Here is an 18572-nt window from a genome sequence, read left to right on the forward strand (position 1 = left end):
CCCTAGATGTTTCAAATTTAAACATCGCCCCCTTTTATCTTTCCATTTTACTCAAAGGCCCCAAAACAACGAAACAAATAGAAAAAAAAAACCTCCAAAAAAATAGAAGAAGCCGCCATTGTTGCAGGTTCGAAAACCTCCCTCTTTCATTATTATACTGACTTAAATCGATCATATTGTAAATAATTACTAATTTTCATGATTTCCTTGGTTCTTTCTTAGGATTTTTGCGAAGTAGTTAGAAAAATGGGGAAATTAGGAAAAAAGGCGCGGAAATTTGCGAAGAAGAATCTTCAATCTGTGTTGAAAAGAAAGCGGAAGTTGAAATCTATGTTCAAAAAGAAAGGTTCTAAAAGTAAGGATTTTTGAGGGATTTTTTTTAGTTTAATTTGTGGTTGTTCACTTGTTCTTGAAAGTGTAAAAGTAATTAAATTTTGTTAATGGCAACTCACTGTGTTGAAAATTTTTCTAGTAGATGAGCAGGATGAAGCTGAAAACCTCGAAGAAGAGAAAATAAGCAAGTCTAATGGAAGGTAAAAGGATTTTTGAAAACAATGTAATGATATTGCATTTCCTATTTAAAAATAAGGCCTTGTTTGGTTGTTACTTTTGCTACTTGGCTGTTCTTTTAGCTTCTGAAAGTACATTTGGATATGAAAGCAAACATAATTTTTCTGAATAATTGAAATTTTAACTTTTGTGAACAACAGAATAATTATTTAATTTTTAATTTTTATATAGAACCCTTATGTTTCCATATATGTTATAATTTTGTTTCTTTCTTCATTTTGTTTCGAATAGTGTTTCAGTGTCAATATGCAATGTTGATCCTTTTCTGAACATTTAAAATATGTTTTCAGAGACTTGGTAGGTGAAAATATAGAGGATGCTGCACTTGATGCAGTGTTTAGTGATGAGAGCGATGTGGTTGAAGATGATTCAGAGAGTGATGGATATTTATCTGAGGTTTTGAAATAGAAAATTCCTGAAAACCTTTTGTTGGCTTTTAGGGTTGATAAAGTTTCTGATATTTGTATTGGAATTCAATGATCAGGACTCTGGCTGTGCATATTTGGATGAAAATGGAAGTGAGAGCAATCAAGATGGTGATGACATCATAAAGAGTTGTTTTTTTATGCAATTCCTTCCTTTTGCTAATATCTCTGATGGATTTACATATGCTTTTGTAGATACAAATGTAGACTACATTGGTGCCTGTGAGTTATCGGTACAGAACAGGGAAATTCTTTTAGAACTTGCAGGGGAAAGGAAAAAATTGGAGAGGCTGGAGAAAAAGGTAGTTATGTGTTGGTGCTGTCAAACTGCTGATTTTTGGGGGTACCTAATGTTTTGAGAGTCAATAATTGATTCCTTCGCAACCAGCTAGGAGTTCCACACAAATTTCACACTGGGATACTAAAAAGTGAAATGCTCCTAGATGTGATTAGAATAGCATAATGGAAACAATTCTAGAATTAATTGCTTTATATATATTCATGCAGTTGAATATCTTTGCACATATATCTACTCATGCTCAGAATTTTTATGTAAATTATCTACTAGGACCACAATGTGATTATGTTTTTTCCTAAGAACTAAAAGTAACCCAGACATTCCTATGGGGTTTCAATTAATCAATTGTGGTCCTATAAACTCTACGGCATGGTAGAATCTTTTATCGGAAGCCTGTATTAAATAAGTGTTGGAGCTACATGTCCTCTTGTAGTACTTCTATTCATTCATGTTCTCACCTTATTATGTAAGCAGTTTGAATACATATAAGATAGGCTTAACATCCAATATCTGTGTAAAGTCACTCATTCATATGGTACATTTATAAGTTGCTGTGCTTCAAAAGTATACTTACTGGAGGAGAGCTTTGTAAGTTCAGAAACTATAGATTGATGTGTCTGATCTATTTAATTGTGAATTTGGTGCACAGGTCACCTCTTTTCTCTAATTTTGTTTGATTAATCAGAAAAATTGTTGGCTTGCATTTTATATCAATTTGGGGATTTATTGATGCCATTTATAATGTTTCAGATTACCACATCAGTTTGGCAATCTGTCTTATTTTAGAAATCTGGATACTTTAATTGTTTTTGAAAAACCAATATACCATTTTGCCACAATTGTATGTACTATATTTGGTGTTATTCCCGGAATCAGGTTCCATTTACTGTGACTAGGTTGCTCTTTAGTGTAACTCGATGAATCGATGACCAAATTCATCTGGACCTTCTATATTGAACTAATTGTACTTTTGAGTTTTTCGCAGAATTCTAGGCACCATTATTTTCCATACATGTGTGTGCATTATTTTGACACATGGAACATGTGAAGACAGGCATTGAGCAATACATTTTGTGCTATGTTTTGAAACCACAATCTGATTGGGTTCTATGCAAAATTCAATAATGAACAAAATTTGGATCTGGACTTTTTGTTTAATGCATGTTTCTAGGTATTGGCCTCAAATCAAGATTATGACATATTTGATTGGTCTTTGAAATTCTCTTTCTTTCCCCTTTTAATTTGATTGTATTTATCCTATTTTATACCAAGCTGTAGTCTGTAAGTTTCTTGTTACTTAAAGCGAACACATAGTTTCTATCATATTTACTTAATTGAGCATTTCTACGTTGTAAATTTCAGGACCCTGAATTTTCTAAGTTTCTGGAAAACTATGAGAATGGCCTTGGAAAATTGAGGGATGAGGAGAATGTAAGTTATTTAGTTTGTCTATTTTCTTTTTAACTGGTTGACAGGATAAATGATTATGCAGGAAAATACATCATTTTTTTTTTTATTCTCTAATTCTTTTTATTGTCTGCTCTTGATTGGCATTCCATTGCTTGCCCTATATATGTGTGAATAAGTCTACATGGTGACTAAGGAGGCCATAAGAAAGAACATATAAGTTTTTTAATTTTGATCAATTTTTCTGCATCCAAAGTTTACAAATGTGTAAGTCTAGTGGGTGAAACCAACAACTTATAATAATAATTTCAACTTTGCTTCGTGCAGATTAAATCAAAAAAAAAATCATACCATGAAGATCAGATACTCAGATGTATGAGAGAAAGGAAACAAATTGTTGTTATGTGCTTTTTCGTTTTTTTTTTTGCCTAAGCTGTTATGGTTATATGCTAATAAACTATGTTAAAGAATTATAAACTCATGATCATCCGTTAGTATTTCAAAAAATAAAAAACAAAAACAAAAATAAGTAGTGGAATTCTTTTATTCCTCCTTTTAACCCTTTTTATGTCCATTTAATGGCAATGCCTTCGTGATTTTTTTATATAATTTTTTATGACAGTTTTCAGATGAGGACAATACTAGTGATGATGGCACACAAAATCCCAGTAAAGGTAGTGCAATTTTAAGTAAAGACAAGTTGTTGACTAGCTCTGCCCTTGATACTTTGTGCCAACTAGTCAGAAAGCAGCATAGTATACCTGCACTTACTAGTTTATTAAATGGGTATCGAGCTGCATGCCATTATGGAACTGAACCATCTGGTCTTCTTGATGTTGACTCATGCTGTGGACTTCAAGATAGCAAAACTTTTTCCAAGATTTTAATCTTCATGCTTCAGGAGGCTGATAATATTTTTCGAGAAATGCTAGGAATATCATGTTCTAGTTGCAAAAAGGAGACCATTTTGGAGTTGAAGAATACTTTGAAATGGAATGCTATGAAGCCGCTGATCAAGTCTTATTTGAGAAGTACACTATTTCTCCTGAATCAAGTTACTGACTCTGAGATACTTGCATTCTCCTTGGTTCAACTCAGAGCCTCTATAATATTTTTTGCTGCTTTTCGTCCATTGCTGCACAGACTGATCAAGGTATTTTAATCTGAGATATGAGACTTGAAAAAATATATATATTTAATGGTCAGTTTTATGATAGGAATTTTAGGATATGATAGAGTAATGTTAATATTGTCTTATATTAGTGTTTTTACTATTCAGTTGGTATATGAGGTTATATATTTCCATGGGTTATGTTCCCAATGTCTTAATTGGTAATATATCTGGAAATTCAGAAAATGCATGAGATGAGAAATCTTAAACTCTTGCTATATCCATCTCTTTTTTCACTAATGGTTCTGTTTTTTCTTTTTTTCTTTCTTTATGTGTTCATCTCGTACTTTCATACCGTAGAAATAAATCATTTTTTTGTGTGTGCTGAGCAGTAACTCTTTTAATTAATTCCAGATTGCAGTTCATTTGTGGGTAACAGGTGAAGGGTGTCTTGCCTCGCATTCTTTCCTAGTCATAAGAGATGTGGCTTCTGTGTTTCGCTCAGATTGCTTCGACTCATGCTTGATTAAAACATACAAGGCCTTCATTGGTCACTGCAAATTTGTAGATCCAGTTTCATCCAAGCATATGCAATTTCTCCGCAATTCCTTTATTGAGCTATGCTCTCAAGATGTGCAAAACTCATCTAGCAAGGCAATGGTTTGCGTCGAGCAACTTGCTAAGATTCTGCAGATGGGTCTACGCACAAAGAAGAAGGTATGTGATGCACGTGTCTTTGCTGTTTCATTTAACTCAGTCAGATTGGATTGACATTACTTCATTGCTCCTTAAATTAGATGCCTATGGATGTATGTAGTTCATTATGACTTTGATGTTATTAGCATGGTCAAGCTTTTAATGGTGCTTGTTTGTTATTGCTTGCATGCAGGAAGTGGTCAAAAGGATATGCAGTTGGCAGTATACAAACTGCATTGATCTCTGGGTTTCATTTATATCAGCGTACATACAAGACTATGATCTTAAGCCATTGTTATACACGATCATTCAGATTATAAATGGAGTAGCTGTCTTATTTCCTGGACCAAGATATTTGCCTCTAAGACTTCAATGCATTCAGTGGCTGAATAACCTTTCTAGTTCAAGTGGGGTTTTCATCCCTGTTGCATCACTTGCTCTGGATATCTTGGAATATAAAACTGGCAAGGACAATGGGAAACCTGGAAAAGATTTCAACTTCTCATCAAGTGTGAAGGTTGATGATTGTTTATTTTGTTACTATGTATTGAAATGTCTTTTGGGCACAGCATCTATGTATTTCTTCTATTACTAATGTGGATTTTTATGGTGCAGTTGCCCAAACATTGGTTAAAATCTCGAAACTTTCAGGAAAAGTGTGTGTCTTCTGTCATTGAATTACTCGCAATGCACTTTGCTAAGTGGAGCTATCACATAACTTTTCCTGAGCTGGCTACTATTCCCCTCATCCGCCTAAGGAAGTTTAATGAGACAACAACCATTGAAAGTTTCCGGCGTGTGGTGAAGCGTTTTATTGAACAGGTAAGATTTTTATAATGTTTGTAGTTGTATTTTTGCTGGACCAGATCTGCCTTACCAGTGTCAGGATAGATAGGAATACAAGAACCCAGCCTCCCCGCCCCTCACACACCTCCCCCCTCAAAAAAAAAATGCAGCCTTTTAACTCGTGCTATGATGATTTTAGCAGTCATCTGCTAACAATATAGATTGATAGGAAGCAAGATGTGTCATTGTGCCGTGCACTTTTGAAAAAAAAGAAAATTGTACAAACAAGCTTGAAAAAGAAAAATAAAATGGAAAAGAGGAAAAATTACAAAGTTTTTTCTTTTCTGGTGTTGTAGGTGGAGCAGAACATTGAATTTGTACAGCGGAAGAGAGATGAGGTGGCATTTTCACCGAAAGATCATCAATCTGTTGAATCATTTCTGCAGGTTTGCATTCTTTGTTTAAATTATGCATACATTTTCTAGAATTATAATGAAGTGAATTTTCTGAACTTCATAAATGGTTGACATGCAGTTTGAAAAGTCCAGTGCTAATACTCCATTTACACAATATTACAAGAGTATCATGGAGAAGGCTGCTTCCAGGAATCTGGTTATGAATCAGAAGATAAGGTGCCATTATTTCTGTGTGACTTGACTCTGATCTTACATTGCTTTGGGTTGGGGTGGGTCAGGAGGAATTTCTAATTCTGATAAAGTCCAAGTTACCGTTATTTATTGACATTGCAATATCATTGAAAAGCGTAATAAATTATGCTGAAACTATAGTATCTTGCTGCATTTAGAGCTAACCTGAAGTTATTATAACTGCAGTTCCATGCTACAAAAGAAATCAAAAAGAAAAAAACAACTGCTTCCAAACAACACTCTCCATGTGGGTGCTAACGATGAAGTTTCAGAGGAAAGAAAAGTAGATTTGTCGATTGATGATGGAAGAGATGGAAAAAGGGTGAAGAAAAGAAAAACCTAAGAGTGATACTTTGTTATTGCCTCTTCTTACCAAATTGTAAGCATAAGAAAACCTGTGAATTATTAATTCCTTCTCATTTTATTGATCAATTATTGAATGTAGCCCTAGGCCTCTATGTTTGTAATTTGTAAAGCAGAAATGCAAAGGAAAATTTTGTTTAGAGCCGGCAAAAGTTAGGTTTGAACATCAAGTCAAACAGGTTTTGTATGTGACATTAGTTAAAGAGAGAATCTAATCTCGGATTATCTGTTAGTTTAGATTCTTCTGTTGGTTTCTTTGTATAATCGATCCATGATGGAAGACAACAATGATTGGAGCCAACTTAGTCATTGATTTATTGTATGGTAGTTGGTTACTTGGTGTTTAAGTTGGAGGAGATGCCCCTTGCTTATCACATTGCTGATTAATTTGATCTCTTTATGAATATGCTTTCGGTTGCTAAAGCAGGACATGTAAAGCACTAAAGCAAAATTAGGTTGACTCTTTTTCCCTTTTTAATATAACAGTAGTAGGTTGCATGATGCATGTGGAGAACATGAAAACATGTGCATGCATGCTGCCCCTTTTATTCAACAGAAGCAAAGCTTTCTCTTTTTTTGTATTTATGGCTTTTGGGAAAGGATTTGTTACACATTTAGAATTTCATTCTAATGGATCAATGTTTTTCGAGGTCGGTCTAGAACAATAAAAACTCTTTAGTCTGTGTATAAGATAATAATCCGAGGTCTTATAATCATAGGTAGAGAATATTGCTTTTGTTTTTGTTGTCGAAATTGAGGGAAATAGGTGAAAAAAGAAATACCCAGAGATTGAAAAATTGGAAAAATGAAGGATTGAATTTAATTTTATGGTAATATTTTATTCTTAAAAGAGAAGAAATAAAGAATTACATCCTATTATACCACCCCTAGACTACTTGAACCACACACGTGTGAAATAACAAGAAGCTCACACATGTGGAATGCAACTATAGGAAGCCTGAACTACAGCAGCATTTGTATGCTTATTCTTCCACCCTAGAACCTTGAGCAACCTCCACAAACCCTTGGCTGACCTCCTCCGCTCCTTATTACACTTGGCGTTTTCCGGTTGGCCGTCCTGTTGAAGCTTCATTGCCTTAGTCTTCCTGCTCTGCCTCATCTTCATGTCCTTAAGCTCAATCTCCATTGGAAACCTTCCCACTCCAAATGCAAACAGATACCATCTCGACTTGACAGGGGTTTCTATTACGGATACTTTCTTAACAGAGAAATCGAACTTATCATCACCCAATTTCTTACTGTTTTTGGACCCTACAGCTGGCAGTGACAAAGACTTGTTGAACCTCTTCCCTTGTGATGCTTTTGCTGATGCTGATGATGAAGAAGAAGAAGAAGGAAATGTTCTTGACTTGTTGAACGACTGTGAAGTTCTCCATGGAAACAAGCAGCTGGCACCGTTCTTGGTTCCATTCTCTGGCTTGACCACTTTGCTCTCCAGGCTCTGGGTTTTGTCTTCATTGGACTGTTGTTGGCCTCTGTAAGGAATGAGTTTCCCACAGAAGATGATGTTGTTACCTTGATGATTACTCGAGGCTGCTGCTGCTGCTGCAGCAGGAAAATCTTCAGTACTGAAGAACTCAAACAAATCCTGATGTTGATGATCAGATGATGATGGCGAAGTATTCCTCTGGTGCTGCTCATCATTCCAATATTCATTGGCATCACTGCTTATCACAAGATCACAAAGAGACAGTGTTTCTTCAGCTTCATCCCCAAATTCCTGCCAGGAATCATTGTTCTGCTGCAAAGTTTCCAGGCCATGATTCAACTCCTGAGCACCCATTGGAAAGAAAGAGCTAATTTTGATGAAAAAAACAGAAGTTGGGGTTTAGTTTGAGGATAGAAGACCCATTATATATCTATATATATATAAGGACATTTTAATCTTAGGGCTGTTAGAATTTTATTGTATAATGCTGATGGCTTCTAGAGGTATAAAATAAATAAATATTAAAAAGGGAAGGTGAGAGGATGATACCTTCTTGAGTTAGGACTTCTAGATGTTAGCTTTCTCTAGATCCACTAACCTTTCTTAGACTTCACTTTCCAACATGAATTTTCTTTTTTTTTTCTTTTTTCTTTTTCTTTTTCAGTTTTGTCTTTTATTTTTTCTTTCTTTTTGTTGTTGTCTTTAAGAGAAAAAAAAAAAAAAACAAAAACAAAGGGCATTCAACCTTAGTGTGAAAAAGAAAAAGGAAGAGGAAAAAAAGAAATCTTTATGGATGTGAAGGGTCTAAATTGGTTAATTGTTCAAACCTTTTTGGTCATAGAAAAAGGTTTGAATTATGTGATTCTTTTTTATTAACTACTTTCTTAACTGACTAAAGAATGAGTAAAATGGAATAATGATATTAAGAAATTGAAATTATGTAAAACTAATTAGACAATGAAAGATGTAGCTTCTTTAATTGGTTTAAACTTAAATTATTTAAGAAAATTTTAAATAAATAATTATTATTTTTTATTACATTCAATCAAGTACTTGTATTTTATTTTGAGTTAAATAAAGTTTTACATCACAGTTTATTAATATATTATAATAAATGATAATATGACATATTAATATGATATGATAATAAGATTACATGATATGTTTTTACTTTTTATGTCAACATCACATCAATGTCACATGGATATAAAATGACAAGTGATATTAATCTTAAGTATTTTTTTACTTTAAAAAAATTTAATTGAACGTAACTGAAAAATAAAAATTTATTTAAATTTATTTAAATAATTTAAGAGGTTTTTTTTAACATTAGGTTTTAAATATTTTTTATAATTGTGTCATGAATTTTAAATCTAATTAACCTTCATCTTGACAGGGATAGATTTATAAGAAAGGGGAGAGTTACCCTTTCCAAATTTCAAGTCAAAAATTAGATTAAAAAAAAAGAAACCTATACAATGGAATAAATGAATGCCAAAAAAATTGGAGAATAATTAGAAGCTTGGTATTTTATTGCTTACTAGTTACTATTAACCATCCAATTTTATCAATTAATTTTTATTTTAAAGTGTACAATTTTATTTTATTTTTCTAAAATTTTGGCTATATTTGATTTAGTTGCTATATTCTTTAAAAGTTCAAAATACTGAAAAAAAAGAAATAAGTTATTAGATTGAATCAATCTTAACGTTCTTTCTAGATATCGAATTTGATTAAAATTAAAATTAAAACTTTAAACAAACGAGTTTAAGATACGAACAAATAACCTAACAAGAAATTTAAGATGAAATCAATACCTTCAAATCTTCTTCATCCGTGCTCCAATTGTGAATGGAGAAAAAGTGTAGAGCAAATTTTAGAATCAAGGATAAATTAATTAGTCTATTAATTATTTTTTGTTTCAAACTGTAACATTTTAAGATTTTATTTGTTGAAAATTTTGGTTAAATTTGACTTAATTGTCTATTCTTTTTTAATATAAAAATGTTAATAAATTAATAAATTTTAAATTAAATAATAATTAAAAAAAAAAGGGAGAAAGCAATGACAGGTTGAATCCAGCTTAACTAAAGGTGAAATCAATGCCTTCCAGAGTAGAGAGGATTTCAAAATACACCTTTGTGGTTGATATTTCCAAGTAAAATGGGGGCCCACATATTTACGCGTTGGACTTTTCCTTGGCCAGATAAATAATAAAAGTCTAAAACAAATACAGTGTAATTTCGAATCTAATCGGTCTATTTTGTTTATGTCAAACATGTATACTATTTGACATAACTAATGCTCAAACATATTTTTGAAATTATGAATTTGGAAAATAAAAATTCCCTTTTCAAAATAAAATTGAAATTTAGTGCATAACGTTATAATTAAGCACACAACAAAGCAAACGAAAAAAGAGAGAAAATAAGAATTCTTATTTGAATGACATAATATTTTAAAAATTTTCTAAATTATCTTTCAAAAAAGTTTAATTAAGTTCTATATTCTTATTTTGATATAGTTAACAATTAACCGTTAACGGGAATAATAAAATATCAAGTAATTATTATTATCATGTCGCATCAATATATCACATCATTATTTAATACGATGTCAACTTATTATAATATCATATTAACATCGCGTGATATAAAATAAAAAATGATGATTTAACTAATGATAATTAGTTAATCTTAATTGAAAAACTTTATTTGAATCGAAATAAAAATATTACAGTTTGATTTAATACAATAAAATAATAATAATTTATTTTTAAATAAATTAATTATAAAAATTTATTTAATCGAAATAATACAGACGTAACATGTCAATCTATCATAATTTATAATGATATATTATAGTTAATTTTAAACAAAAAAAATTCAAAAATTCCACCATCCAAAATTTATGGAAAAGATTGCTCGAAAACATCCTTATCAAACACAAACATGTATCAATTCAAACAAATTATAATCCTTATAGAAAGTTAGCTGTCAATTCAGTTGAAAACTTCAAATTTTTATGTTAATGATAGTGATTTTAGTTAATCATGCAATAATTAATTCTAATTAATTGTCTTTATCAATCATTAATTCAAGCGTAAAACTCGTTCAAACCTCTTCTTCTTCTTTTTTTTTTGTCTTTTTCCTCCTCCCTAATGTCCAAACAGCTTTGAAAATTAACTATAATCTAAGAGGAAAATGACTTGATTAAGTACCAATCCAACTTGAAATTTTCAACTTCTATTTTCTATCAAGTTGAAGAAATATACTAAAGAATTTCAAAAAGTCTTTAGATTCAGTTTTATTTTTTCTACAAATTCGTCAGATTTGTTTACTAATTTTCAACTTATTTTTTACGTAGTCTTCCATGAAAAGGAGACCATGGAAAAAACACACTTACTCGTAGAACAACAAAGAAATGCAACCATTGACTTTGGAATTAGAGTTTACACTGCCAACCTAAACCTGCATTGTTAGCAGTGTTTTAAATAAAAATATCGAAATCGAAATCATGGTTTTAGATGGGGGGATTGAGATTAGAAACTAATTTAATTATGTTTAAAGATAAAAGTTTAAGTTTATTTTTTATTCAAGATGACAGATCAAATTTATTATTTATTTTTATAGCGGATGCTGTTTTATAACTGTATTTCTAATTTGTATAAAAAAGTAAATATTGAATATAAATACGGATCTATCATTACCTATCAAATATGTTTTTTGAGTTAAGAACTTAAGTTCGTAATGCATAAGTTTATTTAAGTTTTATTTTCAGAACTTACAAGACGCACGAAGTTGAACTTCAATTTGCACCTGAGCATTTGGTTTATTGATTAATACATTATCTCTTTACTTAAAAAATAAGATTCAAATCCCTTCTCTTTTAATTATTAAAAAAAAATTGAATTTAAATTCAAATCTTTAACATTTAAAAATTACGTATAATAAATGGTTTATCACCCTAACTAAAATAGTAAATTTAAACCTTAAATGAGACAATTATGTTAAGTGGCGTGCTCATAGTCAAAAATGTACGATGAAAATTAACTAATATTTCCAATTTTTTCTCCTTTTAATTTTTATTAATTTTGTCCTCTCCATTTTTTTCCGCCTTCACTAGAAGCTGATTAATCATCAATATTGACTGCTAATATTATTAAAGTTCGTGCTTCGCAAGTCAAGAATCCTTGGCCTCGTGCTTTACACTTCAAAAATGTTCAACGTGCTATTAGATTTATTTTAGCTGTTACAATTTGAACATACTTGTTGTTAGGCAAGATTTGCAGGCCACCCTAAATCAAAGGACTTTCTTTCTTTTTTTTTTCTCTTTTCAATTTTAATTTTAATTTATCTATTTTAAGTGATTTTATGCTTTTAAATTGATTTTTATTTTATAATATGATCGTAAGTAATAACTCAAATTACTACGGGTGAGCGAAATTTGAATAAAAATCTTAAATTCAAAAAAGGAAAAAACAAACAAGTTTCAACATGTCAATTAGTAGATTCACATAACAAAAGAAGGCATATTCCTCGTACTTTAAGTAATTAATACGATAATTATTTCATTTTTAAGCAAAAAAATCATATTTTATTTTTTGTCATTTTTTATAATATAAATTTCACTTGCATTTTTTATGGATTTTATTTTTCTCACATGATATCTTGTGAGTTTTTTTTTTAATTTGCATATTCTGTGAAAAACTTTTATTTCCGTAAAGGGTTATAAAATTATCCTTAAATTTAAACAAATAAATTAACCTTGAATTGAGAGTGTTTGATAATTTTATCAGCCAAAATTAATAACTTAATCTCATGTAAGACCAGGAATTATACTTATTTGAGAAGAAAAAATATTCACAAGGTGCAAATTGAAAAAAAAAACATAAAATATCATGTGAAAAAAAATAAAATCCCCAAAAATATAGATAGAATTTACTCTTTTAATATAAAATTCTACTTTTATTCTCTAACATAATTTTTTACCCATTTTTTAGTGAATTAAAAACTAAAAAAAAACATATAAACAAAATTTTAACCTAAAAAAAAATAAGATTAGAAAAATCTTTGTATCCAATCATTTTCCCAGGGCTAATTAGTCTTAAAATCCAAACCCTTATAATTGGAGAAGAAACACATTACATCGTTACGTACACTCCAAGCACAAAATTTTGTTTTCCAGTAAACACAGACCAGTAAACACGTAAATTTGGCACTGGTAATTGGTCAGCTCTTTGATTTTCAATGTTGGAATGTTGAAATATTTGCTTTTTGCTGAAATTATTTTGTTTTTGGACAATTGGAACTCATCTCAATCTATTAATACATAATGGCATAATACTCTAATAAGTCCTTAAATTATTTAAAAATATTAAAATAATTTTTTATATTTAATTAAGTTTTTATATTTTTATTTTAGATTAAATAAATATTTATGATTAATGATAGGTTAATTATCATTAGTAAATTTTTATATCTATAAAACATTGATATGGTATTAATGAAAAAAGTGAAAAATGTCATATAATCATGTAATCGTGTCAAATTAGCATGTCATATTATCATCAATTATTATATTTGAATATTTCATGTCATAAAAATTTATTTAATTTAAAAGAAAAATATAAAGACTTATTTGACTCAAAATAAAAATACAAGTACTTGATTAAATATAATAAAATTATAAAAAATTATTTGAATTTTTTTAAATAATTTAAAAACTTATTTATATATTATGCCATTTATAATTCAGTTAAAGTTTTGGATGCTATATTTTCTCTGATGTTTTTAAATTTAAAAATTAATATTAAATTTAAAATCAATTGATAATAAAATTATTTTGTTATTCAACAATTGAAGTTTGAACTGTATTAATCCAAATTTCATAGTAGTCAAAATTATTTGAATTCTTTTAGAATATTTGATGATGCGATGCGAAATAATTTTTTTTCTCTCTTTTTCTCATGATTAATCCCCAAATCACATAAAATAATCATTGAGGTTTATGCTCGAAATAAAACCATACTTGAACCATTAATCTAAAATTCCAAGTTCATTATAAACTTAATTTATTTTAAACACAATTTGATAAATATACATTTACTTTATATTATAGATAAGTGAACACCGTAAAAAATCTCACTTTGATCGATAAGATTATTTCTTGCAGTAAAAACCGTCGGCATTTACTGATAGATTATACACTACAAGTTGTAGAGTAATTCACAACGGAGTTTATCAACAAAATTTCATTGAATTTCGAGAACGTTCGATCTCGACCGGACACGTACCTGAAAACAAAAACCAAACCAAAGCCACTCTCATTACAACGCGTAAACAACACTTTCGTAATCTAAAACGTCCGTTTAAACCACACGCGTGTCGAACTGATCCAACCATTGGCAGAAAAACATTAGAAAAGGGCACGTTTTGAAACCTAAAGCAACGGACGCCGTGCCAACCTCGTACCCGGCCCCCCCAAGCTAGTGAAACTACTATAATTTCAATTTCATAATATTTATTAATCTTTAATCTTTATGATATAATAATTCAAAGTTCACTACAGGTTATATAAAATTTAAAAACCTAACTCCAAAAATACAGAGAATAAATAAATAAAATTATTTTAAAAATATTAAAAGTAATTAAATGAAAAATAATTGACTAGGTGTAGTTGTTTTCAAAGGTTTAGTTTCAATACTTTGGGCCTAGAAGTACTTTTTGAGCATTTATATAAGAAATGGGCCAGATAATGGTGGGCCATGCTTATGGCCCACCCACCATGAATAAAGAAACTTTTTCTTTTAAAAGAGAAAGACAAGAACCTCGTTTGGTCATTCTCAAGTCCAATCGAGTTTAAATTTTGTAATGCTTAAGTAATTTTATTAAATTTAAAATATTTATTTAAGTTAATTTAAATTTTTATTTGAATTTAAATATTAATTGAGTTGAATTTTGAACTCTTTATATGAATTAATTATATAACAAAGCTTAATCGAATTCAATGTGAATAATTTAAATATTTTTTAAGTCAAATTAAAAAATAAAAAAATAAATGAATAAAATTCAATCGAATTGAAACCTCGATTTGATAACATACTTTAATTAAAAATATTTTTTAATTTTTTAATATTTATAATTCGATTCATTCATTATGGAGTTAGATTGCTTTCGCTGTTAAATTGAGTTCGAATTTGGTAATACTAGGCCCAACTGCTTCATCAGTTTTATTGTTTTTTTTTTTTAATTTTTTTAATATTATATAAATTTATAATAAAAATTGTTTAATACTTAACATTCACGACAATCCCGGATCATCCAATCGGTCCCTGACCCGCACCGGAAACTTTAAGTGAACCAAATCTCACTCTGATTTCAACGCGTCCGGTTCACTTTGCCAATAAAAAATGTCCGTTTAAATCACTCGATTCTTCACGCAAGTGCCAAAAAGAGCTACCCCTAAGCTAAGTAACTGAAGGATACATCTGGCAAAACAAAATTTGAATGAGGGTATTTTAGGAAACATGGAACGGGGGCAAACACTGACTATATAAATGAACGTGAGGCTCACTCGAAACCCTATCACTCGCTCTCTTCTAATATATCTCTCTTGCTTAGCCGCTAGGGTTTTAGCTTCAAATCTCTCACCTTCTCAAAGGTACGATCTTCAGATCCCCAATTTAAAATTTGTTTGTCAGCTCCTTTTCATTGATTAATTGATTTATTTGTCTTTCTTCCTGATTTGAATTCTCTGGATTCGTTGTTTTGCTGTTTAAAGATTTTATTTTTTCACTTGTATTATAATTGCGAAGATCTTTTTGCTGATTTTTGCCTTTTTTTTTCGATGAGATTGCTTTTGTTTTGCTTTAAATTTGTTTTAGTTTTCATGCTGTTGTATTATTATTAGTTTGTTATACGATTTATTCTAATAATGATTTGAAGATCTGGTTGATTTTTTAAGAGGAATTGTTGTTTTATTATAGATAGCTGTTTGAGCATATGAGAATTATGAGTATTATGTGGAGTAGAATGAAGCTACACGGCTGGATTTGTGCTATTTTGTTGTTTCTTAAAATATTAAGCGAAATTTGTTTTAGGATTTTGTTGTGCGATTAAGTTATTTTTGGAGACAAAAGTCCATGATTTAATGATTCAATGTCTTTTGCTTTAAATTATGAGACTTTAAAGTAAGTGTATATGTTTGGTTTTATTTGGGTTCTGTCTGTTTTTCGTCCTAAAAAGTTACTGATTGTCAATAGCGGATGTTTCATATGTGAAATCATAGTAGATTGAAAATGGGCAAATGAATGAAATGTAACATCAGTTTTGATATCAGGAAGCTGTATTATGTGTTTGTTTTCAAACATACTTAGTTTTTTCTTATCGATTCATATGTGCTTTTTGGTTTGTACTTTTGAATGTGGAAAGCAAGTAGTTAAACCTATCAATACCTTAGATGTTGCCTGTTTATTACTTTTTTGTCTGTTCTTTTTGCTCTTTAAATATGTAAAGGATTATGGTTTAATTTTTTTTTTTATTTTGGTCCAGCTCCTGTCTAGTACTACATAATGGGTAAGGAAAAGGTTCACATTAACATTGTGGTTATTGGCCATGTTGACTCTGGAAAGTCGACCACCACTGGTCACTTGATCTACAAGCTTGGAGGTATTGACAAGCGTGTGATTGAGAGGTTTGAGAAGGAAGCTGCTGAGATGAACAAGAGGTCATTCAAGTATGCCTGGGTGCTCGACAAGCTGAAGGCTGAGCGTGAGCGTGGTATTACCATTGATATTGCCTTGTGGAAGTTCGAGACCACCAAGTACTACTGCACTGTCATTGATGCCCCTGGACATCGTGACTTTATCAAGAACATGATTACTGGTACCTCTCAGGCTGACTGTGCTGTCCTTATCATTGACTCCACCACTGGAGGTTTCGAAGCTGGTATTTCCAAGGATGGACAGACCCGTGAGCATGCTCTCCTTGCCTTCACCCTTGGTGTGAAGCAAATGATTTGCTGCTGCAACAAGGTAAGTTATTGCATTCATAATTGAAGTTAAGTAGTTTCTAATTGGTTCGTCTAGTGATAATGTAATGCATTTGTAGCTAATATATATCTATTTCGTTGACAGATGGATGCCACAACCCCCAAATACTCAAAGGCAAGGTATGATGAAATCGTGAAGGAAGTTTCTTCATACTTGAAGAAGGTCGGATACAACCCTGACAAGATTCCCTTCGTCCCCATTTCTGGTTTTGAGGGTGACAACATGATTGAGAGGTCACCAACCTTGACTGTACAAGGGTCCAACTCTTCTTGATGCTCTTGACCAGATTAACGAGCCCAAGAGACCCTCTGACAAGCCCCTCCGTCTCCCACTTCAGGATGTGTACAAGATTGGAGGTATTGGAACCGTCCCAGTGGGTCGTGTTGAAACCGGTATCCTCAAGCCTGGTATGGTTGTTACATTCGGTCCCTCTGGATTGACCACTGAAGTTAAGTCTGTTGAGATGCACCACGAGGCTCTTCAGGAGGCTCTTCCTGGTGACAATGTTGGGTTCAATGTGAAGAACGTTGCTGTCAAGGATCTCAAGCGTGGATTTGTTGCCTCAAACTCCAAGGATGATCCTGCTAAGGAGGCAGCCAGCTTCACCTCCCAAGTCATCATCATGAACCACCCAGGGCAGATTGGAAATGGTTATGCTCCTGTCCTCGATTGCCACACCTCCCACATTGCTGTCAAGTTTGCTGAGCTCTTGACCAAGATTGACAGGCGTTCTGGTAAGGAGCTTGAGAAGGAGCCCAAGTTCTTGAAGAATGGTGATGCTGGTATGGTTAAGATGGTTCCCACCAAGCCTATGGTTGTGGAAACCTTCTCTGAGTACCCCCCACTTGGGCGTTTTGCTGTGAGGGACATGAGACAGACTGTTGCTGTTGGTGTCATCAAGAATGTGGAGAAGAAGGACCCAACTGGAGCCAAGGTGACCAAGTCTGCTGCCAAGAAGGGTGGCAAGTGAACCGTGCAGGTTTTGGCTGATTCAGCTAAAGTCTATTATGGTTCCTACAATAAAGAGTTGGTTCTTGTTAGTAGGTCCATGATTGGGCGTTTAATTACTTGTTTTGATGGTTATAGTTTTAAGTTATCACCGTCATGTCGAGGATATTGTTCACAGAACTGGGTTCTTGATAGGCGGTGGCGAGGTTTTATTTTCTGAGTCCATAGTGTCTTATTTGCTGCTGTCTTATGAGTTTAAAACATTAAAAGGTGTCTTTTTTCTGTGTTGCTATTTTGCACCATAACCAGCTCAGGAGTTTTAGGTCTGTTCCTGAGCTCCTTGAATGTTTATCAAACATTTTATATCATCTAAAATTGTGTGTTTTCCTATTATGATTTTGCCATCTTCCTACACCTTGTTAAACTGATGTAGTAAGGTACTTAGCTCTCTTGTATCCTTTTTCTGCAATTGATGTAATTGATTTTAAATGGTCTTGCTCCTCAAATCATGAGGGCTTGTCTACAATTCTTTTTATCTGTTTCATGGCTCTTCAATAAACTGGTCCGGGTGTGTACCCCTTTGAGCTTTCTCTACCCGCCGAGCGAAAGCTGCTGATTGACAAGTCCATCTATCAAGAGTTTAGTGAAGGCCGTTAGATATCCATTATTACCGCTTTGTATCTATGTGGTATCATTTGCACACAAGATGAGTTGGGTTCTCTCCGGGCATGCAGTTGGCATATGCTGTTGCAATATTTACAACATAACATGTCAATCTTAACGGCCAGACATGGTACCTGCGTTGCATGCCGATCTTTC

At 31.8% G+C, this 18572-nt stretch overlaps 3 protein-coding genes across 5 annotated transcripts; 2 read left to right on the forward strand and 1 right to left on the reverse strand.

The window, feature by feature from the left end:
• The first annotated feature begins 63 nt into the window (after positions 1 to 63).
• LOC110425508 (Noc2p family) lies at positions 64 to 6756 on the forward strand. Of its 2 annotated transcripts, none has more exons than XM_021440433.2 (14): positions 64 to 127; positions 223 to 355; positions 476 to 533; positions 861 to 966; positions 1055 to 1106; positions 1191 to 1297; positions 2656 to 2724; positions 3323 to 3853; positions 4226 to 4528; positions 4701 to 5024; positions 5123 to 5329; positions 5650 to 5739; positions 5828 to 5925; positions 6127 to 6756. In XM_021440433.2, the coding sequence occupies exons 2-14, from the start codon at positions 247 to 249 to the stop codon at positions 6281 to 6283; spliced, it is 2211 nt and encodes a 736-aa protein (XP_021296108.1). In that variant the 5' UTR covers positions 64 to 127; positions 223 to 246; the 3' UTR covers positions 6284 to 6756. The 2 variants fall into 2 exon arrangements, with proteins under 2 accessions (XP_021296108.1, XP_021296107.1); XM_021440432.1 differs by having other exon boundaries at positions 473 to 533; positions 6127 to 6755.
• A 281-nt stretch (positions 6757 to 7037) lies between these two features.
• LOC110425514 (uncharacterized) lies at positions 7038 to 8286 on the reverse strand. Its single transcript, XM_021440438.2, has one exon. The coding sequence runs from the start codon at positions 8105 to 8107 to the stop codon at positions 7232 to 7234; it is 876 nt and encodes a 291-aa protein (XP_021296113.1). The 5' UTR covers positions 8108 to 8286; the 3' UTR covers positions 7038 to 7231.
• Positions 8287 to 15293: 7007 nt separating this feature from the next.
• LOC110425613 (elongation factor 1-alpha-like) lies at positions 15294 to 18146 on the forward strand. 2 transcript variants are annotated; one of them, XM_089785103.1, is made up of 3 exons: positions 15294 to 15415; positions 16306 to 16787; positions 16890 to 18146. In XM_089785103.1, the coding sequence occupies exon 3, from the start codon at positions 17215 to 17217 to the stop codon at positions 17773 to 17775; it is 561 nt and encodes a 186-aa protein (XP_089641229.1). In that variant the 5' UTR covers positions 15294 to 15415; positions 16306 to 16787; positions 16890 to 17214; the 3' UTR covers positions 17776 to 18146. The 2 variants fall into 2 exon arrangements, with proteins under 2 accessions (XP_089641229.1, XP_089641230.1); XM_089785104.1 differs by having other exon boundaries at positions 16890 to 17213.
• Positions 18147 to 18572: the final 426 nt, after the last annotated feature.

The sequence above is a fragment of the Theobroma umbraticum genome, unplaced genomic scaffold (assembly GCF_002168275.2).
Source record: "Theobroma umbraticum cultivar Fairchild unplaced genomic scaffold, ASM216827v3 scaffold_81.0, whole genome shotgun sequence".
Lineage (NCBI taxonomy): Eukaryota > Viridiplantae > Streptophyta > Magnoliopsida > Malvales > Malvaceae > Theobroma > Theobroma umbraticum.

Coding starts and splice junctions, on each gene's coding strand:
- LOC110425514 (XM_021440438.2), bottom strand. CDS start 8,107: ATGGGTGCTCAGGAGTTGAATCATGGCCTGGAAACTTTGCAGCAGAAC.
- LOC110425508 (XM_021440432.1), top strand. CDS start 247: ATGGGGAAATTAGGAAAAAAGGCGCGGAAATTTGCGAAGAAGAATCTT. Junction 4,529..4,700: donor GTCTACGCACAAAGAAGAAG/GTATGTGATGCA, acceptor GCTTGCATGCAG/GAAGTGGTCAAAAGGATATG. Junction 5,740..5,827: donor CTGTTGAATCATTTCTGCAG/GTTTGCATTCTT, acceptor GTTGACATGCAG/TTTGAAAAGTCCAGTGCTAA.
- LOC110425613 (XM_089785104.1), top strand. CDS start 16,326: ATGGGTAAGGAAAAGGTTCACATTAACATTGTGGTTATTGGCCATGTT. Junction 16,788..16,889: donor TGATTTGCTGCTGCAACAAG/GTAAGTTATTGC, acceptor TTTCGTTGACAG/ATGGATGCCACAACCCCCAA.